The sequence below is a fragment of the Opisthocomus hoazin genome, chromosome 9 (assembly GCF_030867145.1).
Source record: "Opisthocomus hoazin isolate bOpiHoa1 chromosome 9, bOpiHoa1.hap1, whole genome shotgun sequence".
NCBI lineage: Eukaryota > Metazoa > Chordata > Aves > Opisthocomiformes > Opisthocomidae > Opisthocomus > Opisthocomus hoazin.
The window spans coordinates 21176160-21194915 of record NC_134422.1 but is presented as its reverse complement, the minus strand read 5'-3'; the positions used below and the strand labels follow the sequence as shown (position 1 = coordinate 21194915).

General features: G+C 40.7%; 1 protein-coding gene across 1 annotated transcript in view; it reads left to right on the top strand.

Moving 5' to 3' along the window:
* The first annotated feature begins 395 nt into the window (after nucleotides 1-395).
* The window catches only part of GRB14 (growth factor receptor bound protein 14), a 77358-nt gene continuing 58997 nt past the window's right edge, over nucleotides 396-18756 (top strand). Inside the window, exons 1-2 of the mRNA XM_075430650.1 lie at nucleotides 396-553; nucleotides 2179-2320. Coding sequence (XP_075286765.1) covers nucleotides 411-553; nucleotides 2179-2320 — 285 coding nt within the window. The 5' untranslated portion in view covers nucleotides 396-410. The remainder of the gene's footprint in view (nucleotides 554-2178; nucleotides 2321-18756) is intronic.

The following is an 18756-nucleotide window of genomic DNA, read 5'->3' as shown; positions in this document are numbered from 1 at the left end:
CCAACCCCCCGTCAGACCCCGGCCGAAGCCCCGAGCAGGACGCGTAACGCCGCGGCCCCGGCCCCGCGCACCTGCCGCCGCTCGCCTCGCCCTACCGGACCAAGGGCCCACCCCCCGGGCCCCAGCGTGGCAGAGGCAACCGGGAGGGCACGGCTCGTCCCCCGCCACCTCCCCGTCGCAGCGCAGAGCCGGCGGCCGCCCGCCCCCGCCGCCCGCGCACGTGTGCCGGGAAGACGCTCGGTTCCGCTCGCCGCCCGGGCGGCGCCTCCCCCCTCCTCCCCGCCGCCTCCCCCCTCCTCCGCAGCGGCAGCGGGGAGCAGCCTCCGCCCGACACGCCCGGCAGCGCCGGGGCCGCTCGCCGACGTGCCTCCCGCCCGGGCGGCCGACCGGCCAGGACGTCGCCGCCGCCGATGGCCGCCCCGCTGCCCGGTGTGCCGCCCGGGGCAGGGCGGCCGGCCGAGCCCGAGGGAAGCGGCCCCCGCGGCGCGGCGGGCTCCCCCCGCCCGCTCCCCCGGCCCGCCGGGGAGCACCCGCCGCCCTCGCCCCCCGACAGGTAAGGCCGGAGCCCCGGCGGGCGGCGCCAGCCCTGCCCCCTCCCTCGAGGGCCCGCCCGCCGCCGTCTGGGGGCTGGCCGGCGCCCGGCGGGCGGGAGCGCGGGGCGCGGCGGCCGGGTGGCGGCGGCGCGGGAAGGGGGCGAGGCGGCAGGAGCGAGGCGGCCCGGCCCGGGACTGGGCCCGCCTCTGCCTGGAGCTCCGAAGTTGTTTCCCGGCCACGCAGACGCTTCCCTCCGCGGCGGATCCGTGTCCCGTCCCGTGTCCCCCCCCCCCCCCCCCCCCCCCCCCCTTTTTTTCTTTTTTCTCTGGGCTTTCCCGGTGTGAGGTGGAAAGGGACTGCGCGGCCGAGCCCGCCGCGTTACGCCGGGCCGAGCCGCTGCTTTCCCGTCGCGCTGTCTCTCTGGCAGCGTTCGTGGGGTGAACCGCTCCCCCGGCCGCGCTGCTGCCGCGGCCCCCGGTGTCTGCCGCCCCTGGCGCCCGGTCGCCGTTCCTGGTAAAGGAGACTCTGAGCTGGGTTTCCATGAAGGGTCTGACCAGTTTTGGTAGGCTGAAGTTTGGAAAAATTAAGTCTTAAGAGACTGCATACAGGATTTTTCACTCCTTCATGTTAATTGTCACTCCAAATGAATGTTTGGTAAGGTTCCCCAGAAAGTAAAGCATCTTCGTTTTGCATTGTTACCTTACTACGATGGTTTTCCACACTTTGTACCGGTTAGCACGTGAAAACTGGAATGATAATAATGAAGGTAATAAAGTTAAATATTAATCTTTGAGCCATCAGCTGGCACATGTAGAAAAATCTGACGTGCTGGCAGACTCAGGTACTTGGGGTGCTTGGTGTACTGCTCTCCACATGAAATCAAGTAGACAAAATATTTTATGTGGGAAAACCACGTGCTGTGATGTGCACAGCAGTCTAAACAACCCCGTTGTTAATGCCATGCTCTACACCAGTGTGTAACTGAGCCCTTCAGCAAGTGCCGTAGTGATGGTCTTGACTACTCTTGCAAATGCTGCTTGGTGATGCTTGTGACACAAGCAGGTTTGAGTAGCCAGAAACTACTGAGACATTTATTCTATGATGAAGCTATGGAGATTCAAATACAAAAGTAACTGAAAACAGAAAAGAGTGTATTGCTTTGCATTGTTTTGTCGTGCCTGTCACTTTGACTCCTGATTCTAGGGAAAAAAGTTTCCATTTGTTTAAAATACAGCTGTGATGTACTGGGGAAGTGTTGCTAAGAAGTTACATGCATCCGCTGTTGTAAGATGTGTACATAGGGAATGGCATGAGCACAGGGACAACAAAATATTTACTGATGTCTTTAGGAGCCAATATAAATATATCTGTGCTCTTACCCTGCAAAGACTTACACATATTCAAACAACTTTATGTTCGGATCTGAACACTTGGATTGCTTTCCAGTAGTGCTGAGCACTGTATGTTAATATATTCAGCCTACTGATTAAAAAAAATAACGGCACAAAAAAGCTAATTGCTGTAACCAGCAAGTATCATGGTGAGTATTAGTGCTCTAGTATTTCATGCATTGTGTTTGGATATTGCAATTTTAACAGCAGTTGTTGCAATTATTGCTTGATACTATGTATTTTGTTGAAATAGGAGAAAAAAGAAAGATGAGAATGATGACAATATTTTGGAGATCCCATCAATTCCAAATCCTTTTCCTGAGCTGTGTTGCTCTCCGTTCGCATCAGTTTTGTCAGCTGGTCTGTTGCCCAAGGCAACTTCAAGAAAAAAGCAGGTAAGATTTATAAATTATTATTTGACAAATTCTAAATTGGTTTCATGAAAACTTGAGGAAAAGCCCAGTTACCTATTAAGTTATTTTTTCTAATAAAGGTGTTCCATATTTCTGTAATGTGTTAAAATTTTCTCTGTAGGTCATCGATGATTGTAGAAAATGAGGTTTCAGAACCTGTGGCTTAAGACTTGACTGTTCTTTCACGGAGTCTACATGTGACTGTGCAAATTTTTCGGGTAAAACAGAACGAGGGGCAGGCAGGCAGTACTTTCTGTCCTTAAATGAGAAGTTAATTTCTTTCTTCCCTTCCTCCTTACCTCCAGTTAATGTCATTAGTGCTATAGCATGGAGGGTTTTAACAGTCAGTGAGCAGCTGCTTTTGTCTGAAAGGCTAATTTTTTTAGGATAATCAAATAAAACCAAAATTGATGGGGAAGGAGCAAATGCTGTGTACGTGGCTGTATTTTAGATGCATTTTTGTTTATCTGTGCGTGGCTGATGTTAGTACGTTTCCATAAATACCTAAAACTGTAGGCCAAGGGAAGTTCTGAGTGGGTAGACAGACCTGGCAGTGCTCTTAGTACTATTCACACACAGTGTATTCATTATCCTGAGCAGGGGTGGAGGTTAAAGAGGGAGAGTTTTTAATTAGTGGATATTATGGGTGTTGAAGATCGGTTGTGCTCTTTGAAAGCTTACCTGTGTCATTTCTCTTATCTTTTCTTGAGGCTGGAAAGAGTTCTGACAAGAAACACCTGTGGGATCAGGGGTACTACCTCCTTCGTGTTCTCTTTTTTTGGTGGTCTGTGACATCCCAGTCTTAACAGTTCTAGGGGTGATATTGGAGGTGTAAGAACTTACACTGCTGCTGCTTATTTGGTTTTTAGATTTGCATTAAGAAATTGAATGATGAAGTTTCTTGTAGTTCTATTAACTTTCCTGAAGCTGACTAGCCATGGCTGTTTCTGTGCAAAGTCTTGGCTGGCACCTTTAGGAGAAACCTTCTCGCCACTTCTCCAGTGAAAAATGTGTATGTGTCTGCAAAACTGCATGGATTCTATCTTGCAGTATTTTGCATGTTCTCTAAAAATAGCTATGGTGTCTGTCTGGGCTACTTCTATAGCTTTTAGTTCTTTCCTACAGCAGCAATACTAATCTGAAGCATTTCTGGTCAGCGTGTATCTAAACGTTGTTAAAGCAGTGGGGTAGGATTGTGGTAGTTTTGTGCTTGGGCAAGGTAGAAGCATTGACTGTCTCTGCAGAGGCAGGAAAAACACCAAATTGGTAACATTATCTTTCAGAACATAAGGACTAGAAGTCACCTTTATAAAAATTAGTTTAAATTACTCATGTTGCTGGCTTAAATTGTGCTCACTGTGGTAATCTTTGTGCTTGCAACTGGAAAGTAGATTTCCCAAGCATGATTTCACATACAAAGGTCAACTATGTGCTTTTGTGGCCTGTCATGTTTAAAATTACTGACCGGCTTGATCAGTTAAGGCAACTAATTGTTAGCTTCAGTGTCTCAGAAGCTGAAGTTCATGGCTTCACTCATTTCACTTGTGTTTCTTTGTAAAGGCTCTTGTCATACCTTTTGTGACAATTTCTGCTCACAGTCCTTCCATTTCTCCTGGTTTTCCACGTAAGAGTGTAGTGCGCTCTGATAAAAGCACGATCGAGAACAACTGGTTTACTGATGGAAGTGAGCTAAAATAATAATAGTGTCTATGGAGGGCCTGATCCATTTTCCAGTTACCAGAAAAATTGGGAGGAGTCTTCCTGTGACTTACTGGAGGCATTTTAACAAGACCATGGTTTCTGTCAAAAAGGCTTTCACCTAGGTATCCATTTGTGGCCACTGCAGGAGAAGCAATGCTGGGCTATGTAGACCTTTTGTCAGACTCAGCATGGCTGTTCTGTTGCTCTTCATCTGAAGTTATTAAAGGTTAAGGCCAAATGGTATCTGTTGAGTTAAACTTTTATCTTTGAAATTTAGGCTGAAGTCTTCTAATACATTTATGAAATTACTTAGGTTTAAAAAGGAGAGAGAGGGAATTCTAAATGGGTGTGCAAAGAGAAGTGAACTGGCTGTGACTTTGCCCACAGTTGGCTGTGGAGGCTGTGCTTGGAAATGTGGTGTTTCTACCCTGTGTTCTTACTTTATCAACTTTGTAACAGCTCTGTCTGCAAATACCTAATCCATATACAAAGATTTCATTGAATATAGCTTCCAAGGTCATGAATATTACCGTTACAGTTTGATAGTTTCCTAACTCCTAAGAGAAACCAATTACACTTAAGCACTTTTTTTTTGTATAGTGTTGATAGCTGCCAGAATTTTTTCTGTTGCCTCTCTGATGATCTGCATATGTTTTCAGTGATTCTTCTTTTAGATTGCTTTCTTTCTGATTTAGTTTCTTCTGTGTTTTAAGTTTCGGGCATGATAAAGAAAAATTACAGAGTGAATTTCTACTTATGTCTAGTAGATAACTATTATCAAAACAGGTGTTTCTAAAAGAAGAAAGAAGTTATGCCTCTTCTGTTTTGTTTTTCTCTCCAGAAAAGATTTTCTACTTCCAGGGAAAAAAGCAGTTGTCACAAATATCTGCTCTCTTATTCATAGCACCTGTGACATCTGAAATCTTTCTTCTTCTGAATAGTTTATTAACATTATTTTGAATTCTTGTTTTTCTAAGCTGAAGTTCTTAGTGTCTTCTGATGATCTTTTATCAAAAGCCTCTCAAAACATTGCACATGCCGCTTGAGCAGCTTGTGTGTTTGTGGGGTTGACTTACTGGAAATAAGTTTATAAAAGCAAATTGGTAAAATCCATGTAGCAGAATAGTGAGTTGCCTCTGTGCTTGGAAAGTAAGAGCTGTGTGTCTGAACATTATTCAGTCTGCCTCATCAACTCAGCTCTCCATCTCCTTTTCCCCCTTACAGTTTGGAAGACTTCTGTGTTATATCCTCACAGACTCATAATCGTCACACGTTAATGGTAATTAGAACAAACTTGCTTTAAGAGGCAACCTTGACTATTTTTTTCTCTTTTAATTTAAAAATTGATGGGAGGGGGAATGGTGGGGATCAAAGTAAGGAGTAAAAATACAGAGTCAGTGTAGTGAGAAATTTTATTACCTGAGAGGAAGGAATGGGAGCTGGGAGGATGGAAAGAAAGGGCCTGCAGTGAGCTGCTGAGAACATGCACAAGTTGTGCCTCAGATGACCTATTCTCAGTGGAGCATTTCATGGAGTGACCCTGTGGAGCTGATGTTATGGTATCACACCCGTGTTTGGGAAGGTGGAACTTTGAGACGTTTCACCAGTGGGAGTGGGATTATGAGTTTAACGTTCTCAAGGGAATAATATGGGGATGAAATCAATGGCTGAACATACGAATGGCAAGACAACTTTGTGGACTGCCTAATCCATTCTGGAAGAAGTCATCCAATGTGCTATCCTTCAAAGAAGTGTAGGAGGGAGTTGTGTGCTTTTGGCATGAATAATATATGTTCAGATAAACTGGATTTTGTGCTTCAGGGTGGAAGACACTTATCTGAAAAGGCCAAAAAAAGCAGCTTTCCCCTCATGTCTGACACAGCATGTCCAGCTAGTTTCATGGTGGGAAATGTTGCCTTCCTCTGAAGAATTGATCACTGGCTGTTATTAGGTGGAATATGTGAACTCGCATGGAAAATCTAGTTGTGTCTTGGAGTCTGTGTTCTCTAAGAAGTGACAAGGAACTGAAAATATAAAACACTTGTACTTTTATCTCTAATTACAATCAAAATGGGTATTAGTAGGGAAAAGTGTGAACTGTAAGAAAACGTGTTTTGTTCTTTAGTATACTTTTGGGGTTTTTGGCCAAATGAACTAAAAAGAGGTTACTGTAGTTTTATGAAAGCTTAGTTTTTAAGTCTTTCTGAAAACAAAACCTCAATAATTTGCACTGGAGTGACACTTCTTGCCCTGCTCAAGGATAAGCCAAAAAGTGTTTCATCACAAAAGTAGTTCAAGGTAATCAGAGCCTTGTTTCTTTAAATTAAATTAGAACTGCAAAAATAAAACTCAAGTAAATCTCAAGGTGAAGAACACTCGAATCTTTGGAATTTTATCTTGCCTCTTTTGTCTTTCTTGATGTTCTAAACAAGTAGATATTTTTATCATTCAGAATCCAAATATACTCCCACAATGTTCTTTCCAGGAAACCAATTGTGTGAAGAGACCTGACATACGCTTTTAATTGCAGTGGAACGTCACTTCTCTTTATGCATTAACAAAGATTTTAATGTAAAGCTCTTTGACAACGAAGAACTGAGAGGAACTTTATGACAGAGAGCAGATGTGTCTTTAAATGTGCGCTATTCTAAGTTTATGAATAATATTGATCATTGACTGGAGTACCATTTATTTTTTTATACAGCTATAGTTCAGGGTCTTCTAGCATACATGCATGAAACCTCATTTTTCAAAATTTGGCATGTAATTCTATTAACAGACTAAATGGCTAAGTATCTGGTACTTAGACTTTTTAATGACAGATTTTTTGGCTGAAATACATGTTTTCTCTTGACTTTTAAACAATGCAAAAGTGAAAGGATTTTTTATGGAAATGTAATAACTCATGAATTTGTAAGCAGTTTCCGAGAGTTGAAATATCTTTTCCAATGAAAAGTTGCTTTAGTTAAATTTACTCTGTAATTCCAGTCTGTCTGTTTCTTGCCAGATTTCTTCCCAAGTTGGAGAACTTTGCACATATCCTCCTTTATCAGTTCTCAATCTTTTTTCCTTCCAGCTCCTAAACATATACTTGTTATTCCCATATCTTAGTCTTAAATTACACAAAGGAGACTTACAGTTTGAAAAGCAGAAGGGAAGGAAAAAAGTCTTTCCAACTAGTTTACAGATTGACAGAAAAAACATCCTATGCAGAACCAACATAAAGAGCTCAAGGCTTTTACGTGACGTCTCTAATATAAGGCTTGATTTAGTTGGACCCCTTTGTGTGGTGTCTCATCTGGTGGTCTTCTGCTCCAGTTTCCATGCTCTGTTCTTTATTTAAATGACTGTACCCTCCCACCAAGGAAAGATTTATTGTTATTACATTAGATGAAAATTATTTAGAGCCCTATTAAGACTTGTTATTTGAATGCATGTACCTTGTGCTTTAACCAGTCACCTGAATACTGCAGCAGAAAGTCGTAGGTCTATATAGGTAAAAATCAGGAGGCAGATTTGAGCAATTTCCCATTTTAGCAGTAAGGATTATTGTCTGGTTTATACTGAGGTGGCCTAGCACAAGCTGTCTGATACATCAACCTGGGGACACTTCAGAATAATCACCTGTTTGTGTCTCATTCTTTCTGTATTTTACTTTATCTTCTTTACATTGGTTCATTCATTAGTGTATCTTTCTTACAGAGAAAAGAAGTTGCTTTCTGTCAAACTTGACATCAACAGTCAATGTTATTACAAATTAACCTTGAATTTTGTTACTGTCCAAAAACAACCCAATCAAAGACTCTAAACGTTCTAACTTCACAAAAATAGCATGAACAAGAAAACAAGGTCACTCTAACTTTTCTGCTTACTAAGATATTGCCTCTGCAAGCTCGTTGTTTAATTCACTTAAATCAGGCAAATGTTTAGGCTTAAATTTTTACTATTTGTAGCTATATAAAATAAAAGAATCATCATTACTGTCAAAGATTCTAGTAGACATTTTGCCAATGTTTGTCAAATTGGAATGATTTTAATCATCCTTTTGATTTTTATTGTTTTGGGCTTCTTCAGGCAGAAAGTCAAAACTGACGTGTCTTATCTTTTCCATTAGGACTGTTTTTCAATACAAGAAACTGCCTCTTCTGTGCCATTTGGGAAGTTATATTTGGAACAAGAAACCTCTGGTACATCGCAGTAGATCTCATTCTTTGTGTAGAAAGCCTTCTCTGTAAATTTGGAAACCTTAATTCTCCAAAATGATTTCTTAATATTCATCTCTTGAATTCTGAGTTGACCACCTGGCATTTTAGTCCCATGACACCTCTATAGGACTATGTAATTGCAAGGTGACTAGAGCAGACAGTGGTAAAAACAGTCTCAATTTCTTTGGATATACAAGAGACTTGAGAATTAAAGCCAGCTGAAACTGCAGGGAACTTCTGCTTTAATGCTGCTAAGTCACTTTTGATAGCTCAGTTTTATTGAGTTTAGCTTTACAAGATTAAACTCTGATGAAGCTTTACAAGATTAAACTCTGATTAAACACTGAATCATCATAATTTTCAGAAGGCAATGAGATGTGATAGATACTAACACTGCTGATTCGTAATTGTTCCCAGGGATGCATGCATTTTTTTGGGTTAGACTGGAGGACTGAGAAGTTTAGGTCATTTTATAGCAGCTCCATACCTGCCATAGACAGATCCATGATTAAATAAAATAAATATTAAATATTTTACTGACAGATCTTTTTCCAGGTGGCTTCTCATTGGTGGCATTGTCAGTAAGTGATACTGTGGTAAGTGGGGGATGCCAAACGGCAGTATTGTAACAACAGAATGCTGTTGCCATCTTCCCTGTACAGACCACTGTCTGAACTGTTGTTTGATCAAAACACATAAACATTCCCATCTGACTTCCAGGGACACACAATCTAGGTTAGTCACAATTAGTGTTTAGTAACATTGATAATTTGTATAATTTATTCTAGATTAATATTATGATTCATATTGCAGAAATTGTGTGGATTGCTGTTTAAAGGCATTTTGAAGCTAGAAGACCTGAATTCTGTTACTTTTTGAAGCACTACTGCTCCCAAATTATTGAGAGCTTTCCTATTCCCCAAAGAATTGGTTTTTACAATCTTAGAAGACTTAAATGACAGTGTTTTTAAGCATGTACATTTATAATTAAAGTTCATGTCTGCATGTGTGTGAGAGCTCCATAGATCATTTTCTTTTTTTGTTGCCACAGCAGTGTTCATTTTCAACCAGATAAAAATTAGACCAAGCCTTATGTTTTTTTGTATTTTGTGTGCATAACTCTTCTGGTCTTACAAAACCTCTGTGGTCCTGATCTGGTCTGCTTTTGTCATCTCGTTGACCAGTTTTGTAAACACCTCCTTTGTTTCATGTTCTGCTATTTTTATAACATAAACAATTTAATAATTGCATAGTATTGGATGAGGTGAGAGTAATCAACGATAGATAGTTAAATTACCTGAAATGCTCTGGGTTTGGTAAAGCTGGCAACTTAGATGTTTCTTGTTGAAGGTTTACAACTTTCACCTCCTTTGAATTAAAAGCTGTGCAACAGATGGAGAAAATACCAAGTAGTTTACCATACATTTTACAGGACTTAACACAAGATGATCAGAAATTTTATGATTTTATCATAGTAAAACTTTGTTATCCTGGTGGGGATAACAGTGGTGGGGCATAAACTGAAGAATGGAGCTCAGACTTGGATCGATTTCTGTTAGGAGTTTTCATTCAGTTTTCAGCATATCCTTGGATTGTTGCGTTTCTGATGTTCTGAGAGTTATTACCTATTCAAATAAGACCTTGAGAACTATAGAAACAAGCAGAGGAATATCTCTATCCTACTTCTGTGTGTAAATGTTGCTGCAAGAAAAATAAACAAAAGATACCTCTGCATAAACATCAACATTAAACCTGGTTAGTTGTCACCAGGTGGAATTAACTTTATCATGGATATAGAATAGTCTTAAATATTTGTGACTGGTAAAACAATTTTATGTTCATTATACATGTGTGTCTTGTAAGTTACTTACAACAGATAGGTGAGGACTTACTTGTTCTTTCATATAATTCCAGAGCCACTAATACAGTATAGAGGGGGGAAGGTTCCCCCAATTTTTGCTTCATGATCTTTCTAACTCTTTGCAGTGGTAATCTTTATGCTGTGGCAATGTATTTAAGACATCTAGCTAGAATTGTAATGGGAATTGTACCAACTGGGTTATGGGACTATTAGGATAGCAAAAGGACCCCTTATTTTTCAGGTTGCCTCCTTAGATCTCTTCCATGCTTTGCTTGCCTTTGCTTTCAGGACCAAGTTTCCCTTGCGTAAGAAAAAGTACAGAAACTGACAGTAGACCTGAGATCTCTCACCCTTCTCACTATGCTATTTCAGACAATATAGTAGCGGACAACCGATATCCATCTCTGAACATCTGTGGATTACTTAGATGAGTATCTTTTGGATAAGAGTAGTCTTCTCTTTGGTACTTGTGTAGCAGGAATGACGATGGCCAGGCAGTGGAAGGGCATCAGAATCCTGTTATTGACAATTGATGTTGATCTCGTGTGTGTGTGTGTGTGTGTGTGCAAGAACTGATACAGCTTCCCGTCGGGGATTTTGGGGCTCAGGGATTCCAGACTTTTCTAGTGGCTGATATTTCTGTTAGAAGACTGGATATGTCTCTAGCAAGTGGTGAAATCCTGCAGTGTAAGTGGGAGATGACTGTTGACCACTGGCCATATTCTCCTTGTTTGTCTTCAAGATGTTTAAAGCTGTTGCTTCTGAGGGAATTCACGCCTTGGTGACTGCCTTTAATTTGGGAATAAAGATAAAGGAAAACCTTCAAGACAGCATACGTGAGTGTGTGTCTCATGTTAGAGTCCTGTTGGGAGTCACCGCAGATGGGAAGATTAAAAAGAAGGCTAATCAGGCCAAAGAAAATTTTTCAAGCAGGGCAGTTGTGAGAGGAGGAGTTAAGAGGGAGAAGAAATTAGACCTCCCTGCTCTAGTAGCAGCGTGAACTTTTGTCCTGTTTCCATCACAGAACATTCATTTGCAGCTAATCAGCTCATATTTTGGCCCAACAGTGTACATTAAATATATACTTAAGTCGAGAGAGAGAAATGTATATTGGTTATCTTAGAGGTGTGTCTGTGCTTCTAATTAGGATACTGATGGATCCTGTCTATTTCTGGTACATATGCATGTACTGCATACTAGTATGTCTGTCTGTTTGCTTCTTAATTTGATATTATATCCACAGGAAAACAAGATACTTTAGATTGCCTTGCGAAGAGAATTGGATTTTTCAATGAGTGCATTCTTAGGCTATATATAGCCTTTTTAGGTTAGTTATGTTATGGTAACTCATGTTACTGATTACATTAAGACCTGGAGTTTATGAACAGCTGCAAGCACTTGATAATTACACAGAAATGGGGTCAAATGTTGAGAAACAGGCTGGAAGTTTGCAAGAATTTCTTCTTATAATCACGAGAACTTACTGCTCTGTAGTGAAAGGGAAGCCCATGCAATATGAGGGTTTTCTTATAACTCAATTGATGGCACTTTGTTATCAGTATGCTTTGCAGTCAGGCTTGAACCTATTGGTTCCGAATATAGGCAGCTGAAAAGCTTTGCAAGGATTGTGTGTAACAAGGCTTGAAGTTCCCACAAGTTTGAGGAGAATTGGCAAGGATGGAAGACTGCATTGATACTGGTAAATTTAGGGCCGCATTAAAGAGCAGTGTTCAGCTTTTTGCCATTGTTCTTGCAATGTGAGCCCTTCCATAATCATCTGAGGGAAGATGGGTAATCTTATAAGAGAGTATTTTTTTCCAGGCTGGTATGCTTTTCATGATTAGGCTTTTCTCTAATGTCAGCCCCTCTCTGATTAGCGCGTTGTAGCATTAGGATACAGGAATAGTCTCTTCCATTTTGGTAAGCAGATCTGCCCAGTTTCTGTCTAGTACAATAATTACTCATTAGGGCTAAAAGAAAAGTGTCTGTATCCTGATTTTCATATTTAGCTTGGCTCCTGTATCTATAATTTTTGAATGGTTGCACTTAATATTTACATCTGATTGTTCTTATTAAGTTATATTTTAAAGTGATATTCTTCTTTGAAATTTGCTCAAAGTATGGGGGAAGGTGTGTGTGACTTGTTCAGGAGATAATAGATATCTAATTTCAGATTGTCCTGGAAAGTTGTTTTAATACTTCTGTAGTGTTGCGTTAAGATTTGTGGTAAGATGTTAATTTTCTGGGTAAAATATGAATTGCTCAATTAGGATAGACCTGGGAGACAGCACTCAAATAGGGAAAAAGAAGTGATTTGCAGAGTTGAACATTAAGGGTCCTGCTTGTGATACTGAAGGTTTAAATCCTTTCCTCATTTTGAAATGATCTGGATAGCAAGTCGTTGCCCTAAATTGAGCAAAGCTGGCTCTCCGTAGTAATTCTGTAAAAAGAGATATTTCACAGCTAAAGGTTTTAATTTGCAGTACTCTGATAGGCTCTACTCCATGAGTAGTAGATTCCTTTGAGTTTATTGTGTTCAGGTAACTTCAGAACATGGAGCTTTCAAAGGAAGTCTGCGTGCTGTCTCCTCTGGGCAGCTCACTGGGCAATGAGATCCATTTTTACCCAAGTGTCCACATAACTACCCATTAATATTATCTTAGGATAATATCCATCTCATTCATGGAAGGGAGGAGCAACCATGAAAAAGATATGCTGTGGGATTTGGTTTTTTTTTTCCTTAATGTAAGATCAGAAGTGAGTTGAAAGGAAAAGGGTTCCTCTTAAGTTACTACTTAGTTTGTACTTCGTCCTTTATACTTCTGCCCATGAGACAATGACCTTATTAAATAACATTGAAGATTAAGCATTAATACATTTTTGAAGTAAGTTAACTATCCAGTAGGAGTTTTGCAACTTTTTCATTTTTTAGCAGATAGTGGGCAAACAGAAGACTTATAGGTATGAAAAATGATGTCTGTCTGGTGGTATTCCTGGTAACACTTCGTTGTTCGCTGGGAAAAGCTTACATAAGGAACAGACTTTATGGAAAATTGGAATATGTAACTGCTATGTCAACCAAGCCATACAGAAGATGTAAGATATTTTAAAGTAAGAGGTTTTTGTAACAGCTGAATGTTGAACTTATCGTGGTTGGGTGTTATGTTTCTTTTGGGATGGAAACTTCCCAAATCCTGGATGAGTTTATGAAACAGAAACTACTCAAGTTTTCAGGCCCAAAAGAAGGGCATTTGTAGGGTAACTGTAGAGGTGAGGACTGAGTAGGTCTAGGCTTTTTCTGTAGAGGTCTTGTGGAGAAGTGGTGAAAAAATACCCCCAGTCTTTGTATTTGGGGCTTATACATTGGTACAAACCTTTTATAAATCTCTTAAATCTCTTCCTAAACTATTCCAGCAGCATTATAGTTTTGAAGTAGGGAGTGTACTTACCGAAGTACAAAAATCATGACCTAGGAAATTATTTGTATAGACTCCTCTAGATACGATTTAAGAGAATATATGCTGTTGTGACTGAGATAAAACGCATTACTGGTTCAGTCCAAGCAGTCTCAGTGTACAGTGAGGAAGGTACCTGGTTTGTAGAGCTCTGGTACTTGCTTGACTGACTGCTTTTTTTTGTTAATTTCTGTGCAACAGAAACACTAACATGAGAAAGGCTTCTCCTTCTCAAATGAAACAACTCCTTCAGAAGACAAACTTATGGAGACAGTAAAACTGAATCCTGTGACTCAGCTGTGGTGCCAAGAAGCTGCCCTATGTGTCTTTGTTCACTCACTTTCTTCTTGCAACCTGTGTTTCTCTTTGCCTTGGTTCTATGTGTATTATTAAACACATTTTTCTGTGGAAAACTAACACTTGATAACAAATTATTTTCTAATACAACCAACCTGTAATCTTCACTGTCAGAAAGTACAGTTGCTGAGAATTTTTATCCAAAAATCTTGTTTTAAGTGTGTTTAAGGGTCAGTTTGACTCAGTTACATCATGGCTATAACCAGGGGGAAGAAGGAAGCTTACACATGGGCTAGTAATTCAAGGGTAGCATTAAAAAGGAGGAGTTCAGAGTTCATGTGGTATGTGTTTCTTGGCCAGCAAGAGGACAGCAATCTGCTGGAAACCATTTCAATGCAGGGTTTGGGATCTAGGGTTATCTTGCTTTGCCCTTATACTGCTCTGACATGGTGTGTTGTTTGTAATGCCTGACTCATCCATGGAAAGGCTAGAAGAGGAAGGGCTGAAAGTATGAATTGTGGTGGTTCTTTTTTGTGGTGCGTTCGTTTCTGAAAATAGAAGCATTTAATAGGTGGATAATTGTATGAAGAAACAGGAGAGATCATGATGGCTCAGACTTCACTGTGAAGTTCCTAGGTATGTTACAATATGTATGTTGCTTTACAGGTAATACAGTCTTAGTGCAACTGTTTCAGTTCTCTAAGAGGATGTACTGTATGTTCTGTTTGAGGAATAAGACCTTGTTTCATTTCTTTGTATAAGAGACTATAGGAGTAGAAAACTCACTCAATCACTTTGAAACCTTTCTTTTGTGGGGTGGTTTGAAAGAAAATAGTTACTTGCCAAATGTGTGCAAATGTACCTATGCAAAAAATACCCTGTATGTGTTTACACAATCACATTGATGGTATTAACTGACTCTTCTGCTAGTAAAGAGACAAAGTGACTGTCTGTGCCGAGCAGACAGGAGCACTCTCTCAAGAAGCGCAGATAGTACCACAAACGACTTACCTGACTTTGTGTTGGTCTGGTGTAATAATCTTCTGCCTGAGCTTAAAGAAAAAACAAATACAAAAAATAGCATCAAGGTTTTTTATAAACCTTAATGAATTTATATTCTCTAGAATTTTTTTTATCTACAGAAGCAAAAACTGGGTCTGATTTGCTCTTGTTACGCAGAAATGTGGGCATTTATAGGTTATGTCTGGCAGAGCCAGGAATAGATCAGCTGTTGTGACTCCATATCCAGTGCCTTAAGTACATGACTGACCTTCCTCTACTAGCAGAATATCTCTATTCCATATGTTGTTATAAAACCCTTACTTGAAGCTACTAACTCTTACTAAGAGCTTTTCAATTCTTGCCCACTCAAGTTAGTCATGCTTTCTTTAGTGGCACTAAGTAGAAGTGGTTTATATTTTGAAGTATCTAAAAAGTATCTGCACAGTGTTTTCAGAACTGTATCTGGTAGCTTAGTGACAAAAATAGGAGTGAAACGCTGCACAAACGTATTCATTTTACAGAGCTCTCAAGCAGGTGAGCTGGATCTGATTTCTTTCCTGGCCACCAACACCAGCAAAATTCTTTGCCAACCTGCCATGGACAAGTCAAATCTTTTACCTGTAGAAAAAAAAAGTGATTATGTATGTTCCCCTGGAGGCATAGTTGGCTTTCAAAGCCTTTCTCACATTTATCAACAGAACTCCTCTTGCCTTGCAGATAGTGAAATGATTCTGCAAGGCTTGCACTTAGAAGTTGAAATGTATTTTATTTTGTTTTATTTTATTTGTGTTTGTGAAATTTAAGAGATGAAGGTATTCCTCAGTGCCATTTTTAGTACTCTTGGGTGCAACTGGTGTGTACTTTCATTAGTATAAGTAAATTACTGTATTATTTTTGTTTAAAATCAAATCAGATCTGAATATTGGATTTGTATTAGCAAGTCAAACATAACACTTAAGTGTTTGCTTACTTTGTAAATACGTCTGGTCTGTATATCTGACTGGAGAAGATAAAATACAGATAGTCTCACTGAGAAAAATAATCCTCTGCTTCACCTTGCAGACAAATAGGTCAGTGTTATTCACAGAACAAAAAGCTACATGTGCTTTTTAAGAGCCAAGGACCTTCAGTACCCAGGGGTAAGGAAAAATGGCTTGGGTTATTTTTGTTTCTTTCCCAGTAAAGCCACTAATGCAATGCACCAAGATTTACAGTTACTGTTTCCCAAACATTTTTCTGTAAGACCCAAGGAAAAAATATCGTAGAGGGAGTTTTTTGTTCTGGTGCTGCACACATACGCATGTCTAATATTCCTGGGAGTAAAATGCCTACAGGAGCAGCCTCTGGCACCACAAGTTGTTTTCTGAATCTTACAGCAAAATTTTGAAGCTATATGATAGAATTTTTCAGAACATGCTCCCATAGGAAATAAAAACTTTGTGCCTGAAAGGTAAAAACCTAATTGGAAACTCTTGACATTTATCATAGCTATCTCTGGTAGAAAAAGATGTTCATTCAAAATGTTACAGAATTAACACTTTAAACTTGATCTCTAGCATCATTTTTTATTCTTCTGATTTCTCAAAACAGTCATAAGGATTTTGGACTGGAGCTTAAGTGAGAAAAATAACAGTAGATAAATACAATTCCTTAAAGCTAGAAGATTAGTTTCTATGCATCTGCTGGTGCTATAGACTCAGTGTAAAATGAGTCAAAGTTAAAACTGAACGTTTATTATTGAGGCAAGGAAGTGGCTTTATCTGCTGTATTTTAGCTGGTTTTATGGCTTTATTAAAAGCTCTTGTTTTAAAGCTAACTGAACAAGGATCAAATGTCTGCCTCCAAACAAGTTCTCTTTGTGAGCTGGCATCAGTTTCCTAGCAGTTTTTTTCCACCTTGCATGTCTCAGTCAAGGACAACAGGTTTTGAAAGTTATTTGTCTTTACTTCCTATTCCTTGGCAGTATTTTATTACTATTTGACAGCTGCAGGTAAAATGCCAGTGTGTTCTAGGTTTTATTTTTTGGGAGGGAGCTGTACTCTTTTTTTTCTGTTTGTGGTGGTGTTCTTGTTCATCAGTAGAATTTACCAAAGCCCAACTGATTTTAGGATTCCTGGAAAGTAGTTTAGCATGAAAATAGATGCTTTGAATCTGTGGATTCTGAAGTATTTTACTGGTGCCGGTGACTTGTTATGTAGATTTTGCTACTTACAAAACTTTCAAAACAGAAAATTACATGAAATCACATTGTTTATCTCTAACTTGCCAGTATCTAGCTTCTTATGTCCTGGAGATGAGATTTTTTTTCCGAGACATTTTGGGATTGCTACAGAGTGTGCTCATCTTCAGTTCCTGAGGGGAAAGACCACTGTCAGTATGTTCTAGTGAATTTTAGCATGGATTATTATAATATTTGCCAATATTTGCTAGGACATGTGTATCAGATGTGTGCTAAAGAATATACTTGCAGTAACTTTCTGTGAAACTACCGTAGTCTGTATATCTGATACATTATTGTTTGAGATGTTACAAATACATCAAACATAATTTTTGCACAATGTCTGCAGTCTTCACCTGTGGTGAGCAATGTTTCTGATGTGAACTGCTCGTTCAGGAGTTATAAAAGGAATATCCAATATCACAGTTCTAACATCTGTTTAATAATTTATTTTACAACAGGATTATTGCTTACTCATACTGCATAAGAACAGAAAACTGTTTTTATGCTATTAAACACATTACGAGACCTTAAAAAAAGATTATAGCTTGCCTTATCGTATAAGCGATGTGAAATCTTACCCTTTTTGACAAAGGAGGAAAGAGAATCCGTGTCTTCCTTAGCAGAACCATGTTAATGAAACCAGACTTGTTGTGCAGATATTTGATACATAAAGTAAATATGTGAGTGGGAGTGATCAACAACTCGAGTTCAAGGGCTACAAGGATGGTGAGGGGACTGGAGCATCTCCCCTACGAGGAGAGGTTGAGGGAACTGGGCTTGTTCAGCCTGAAGAAGAGAAGGCTGCGAGGGGACCTTATAAATGCCTACAAATATCTGAAGGGTGGGTGTCAGGAGGATGGGGCCAAGCTCTTTTCAGTGGTGCCCAGTGACAGGACAAGGGGCAATGGGCACAAACTGAAGCACAGGAAGTTCCGTCTGAACATGAGGAGGAACTTCTTCCCTCTGAGGGTGACGGAGCACTGGAACAGGCTGCCCAGGGAGGTTGTGGAGTCTCCTTCTCTGGAGATATTCAAGACCCGCCTGGACAAGGTCCTGTGCAGCCTGCTGTAGGTGACCCTGCTTCGGCGGGGGGGTTGGACTAGATGACCCACAGAGGTCCCTTCCAACCCCTACTATTCTGTGATTCTGTGATTCTGTGATTCATAAAACAGTCTTAAATTTCACTTACTTGTAACATGCCACATTTTTAGGCTTTTGTTGCATTGCAAAGGTAGAAGTTGTGTTTAAGTAAAAAGGGAGTTTTGTTGCTGCTTTGAATAAAGTTTAAGGGTCAGTTTGACTCAGTTACATCATGGCTATAACCAGGGGGAAGAGGGAAGAGGGACCCTTTCTCCGGTGGCAAAACCGCAGCGGCGAGGCGCCAAAAAGCGCCGAGAGAGAGAGGAGACCCCAGCCCCCCCCCCCCTCAGCGGGAAAGCGGGAAGTGCCAACGAGCAGCAGCTCTGACTCAGCGGGGGCGGAGTCGAGTGTGACAGCGGCCAAACCCCCTCAGGGATAAGAGCAGCCCCCAGGGAGCGCGAGCGACCAGGAGCGCGGGCGAACAGAGCCGGCAAACAGAGGCGGCGCAGCAGCCCGGGAGCGGCGCAGCAGTTTGCGCGGGCAGGGCGAGCGGGGAAGGCGACTGGCAGGGTACAGCCACCCCTTCTGGCAACTCA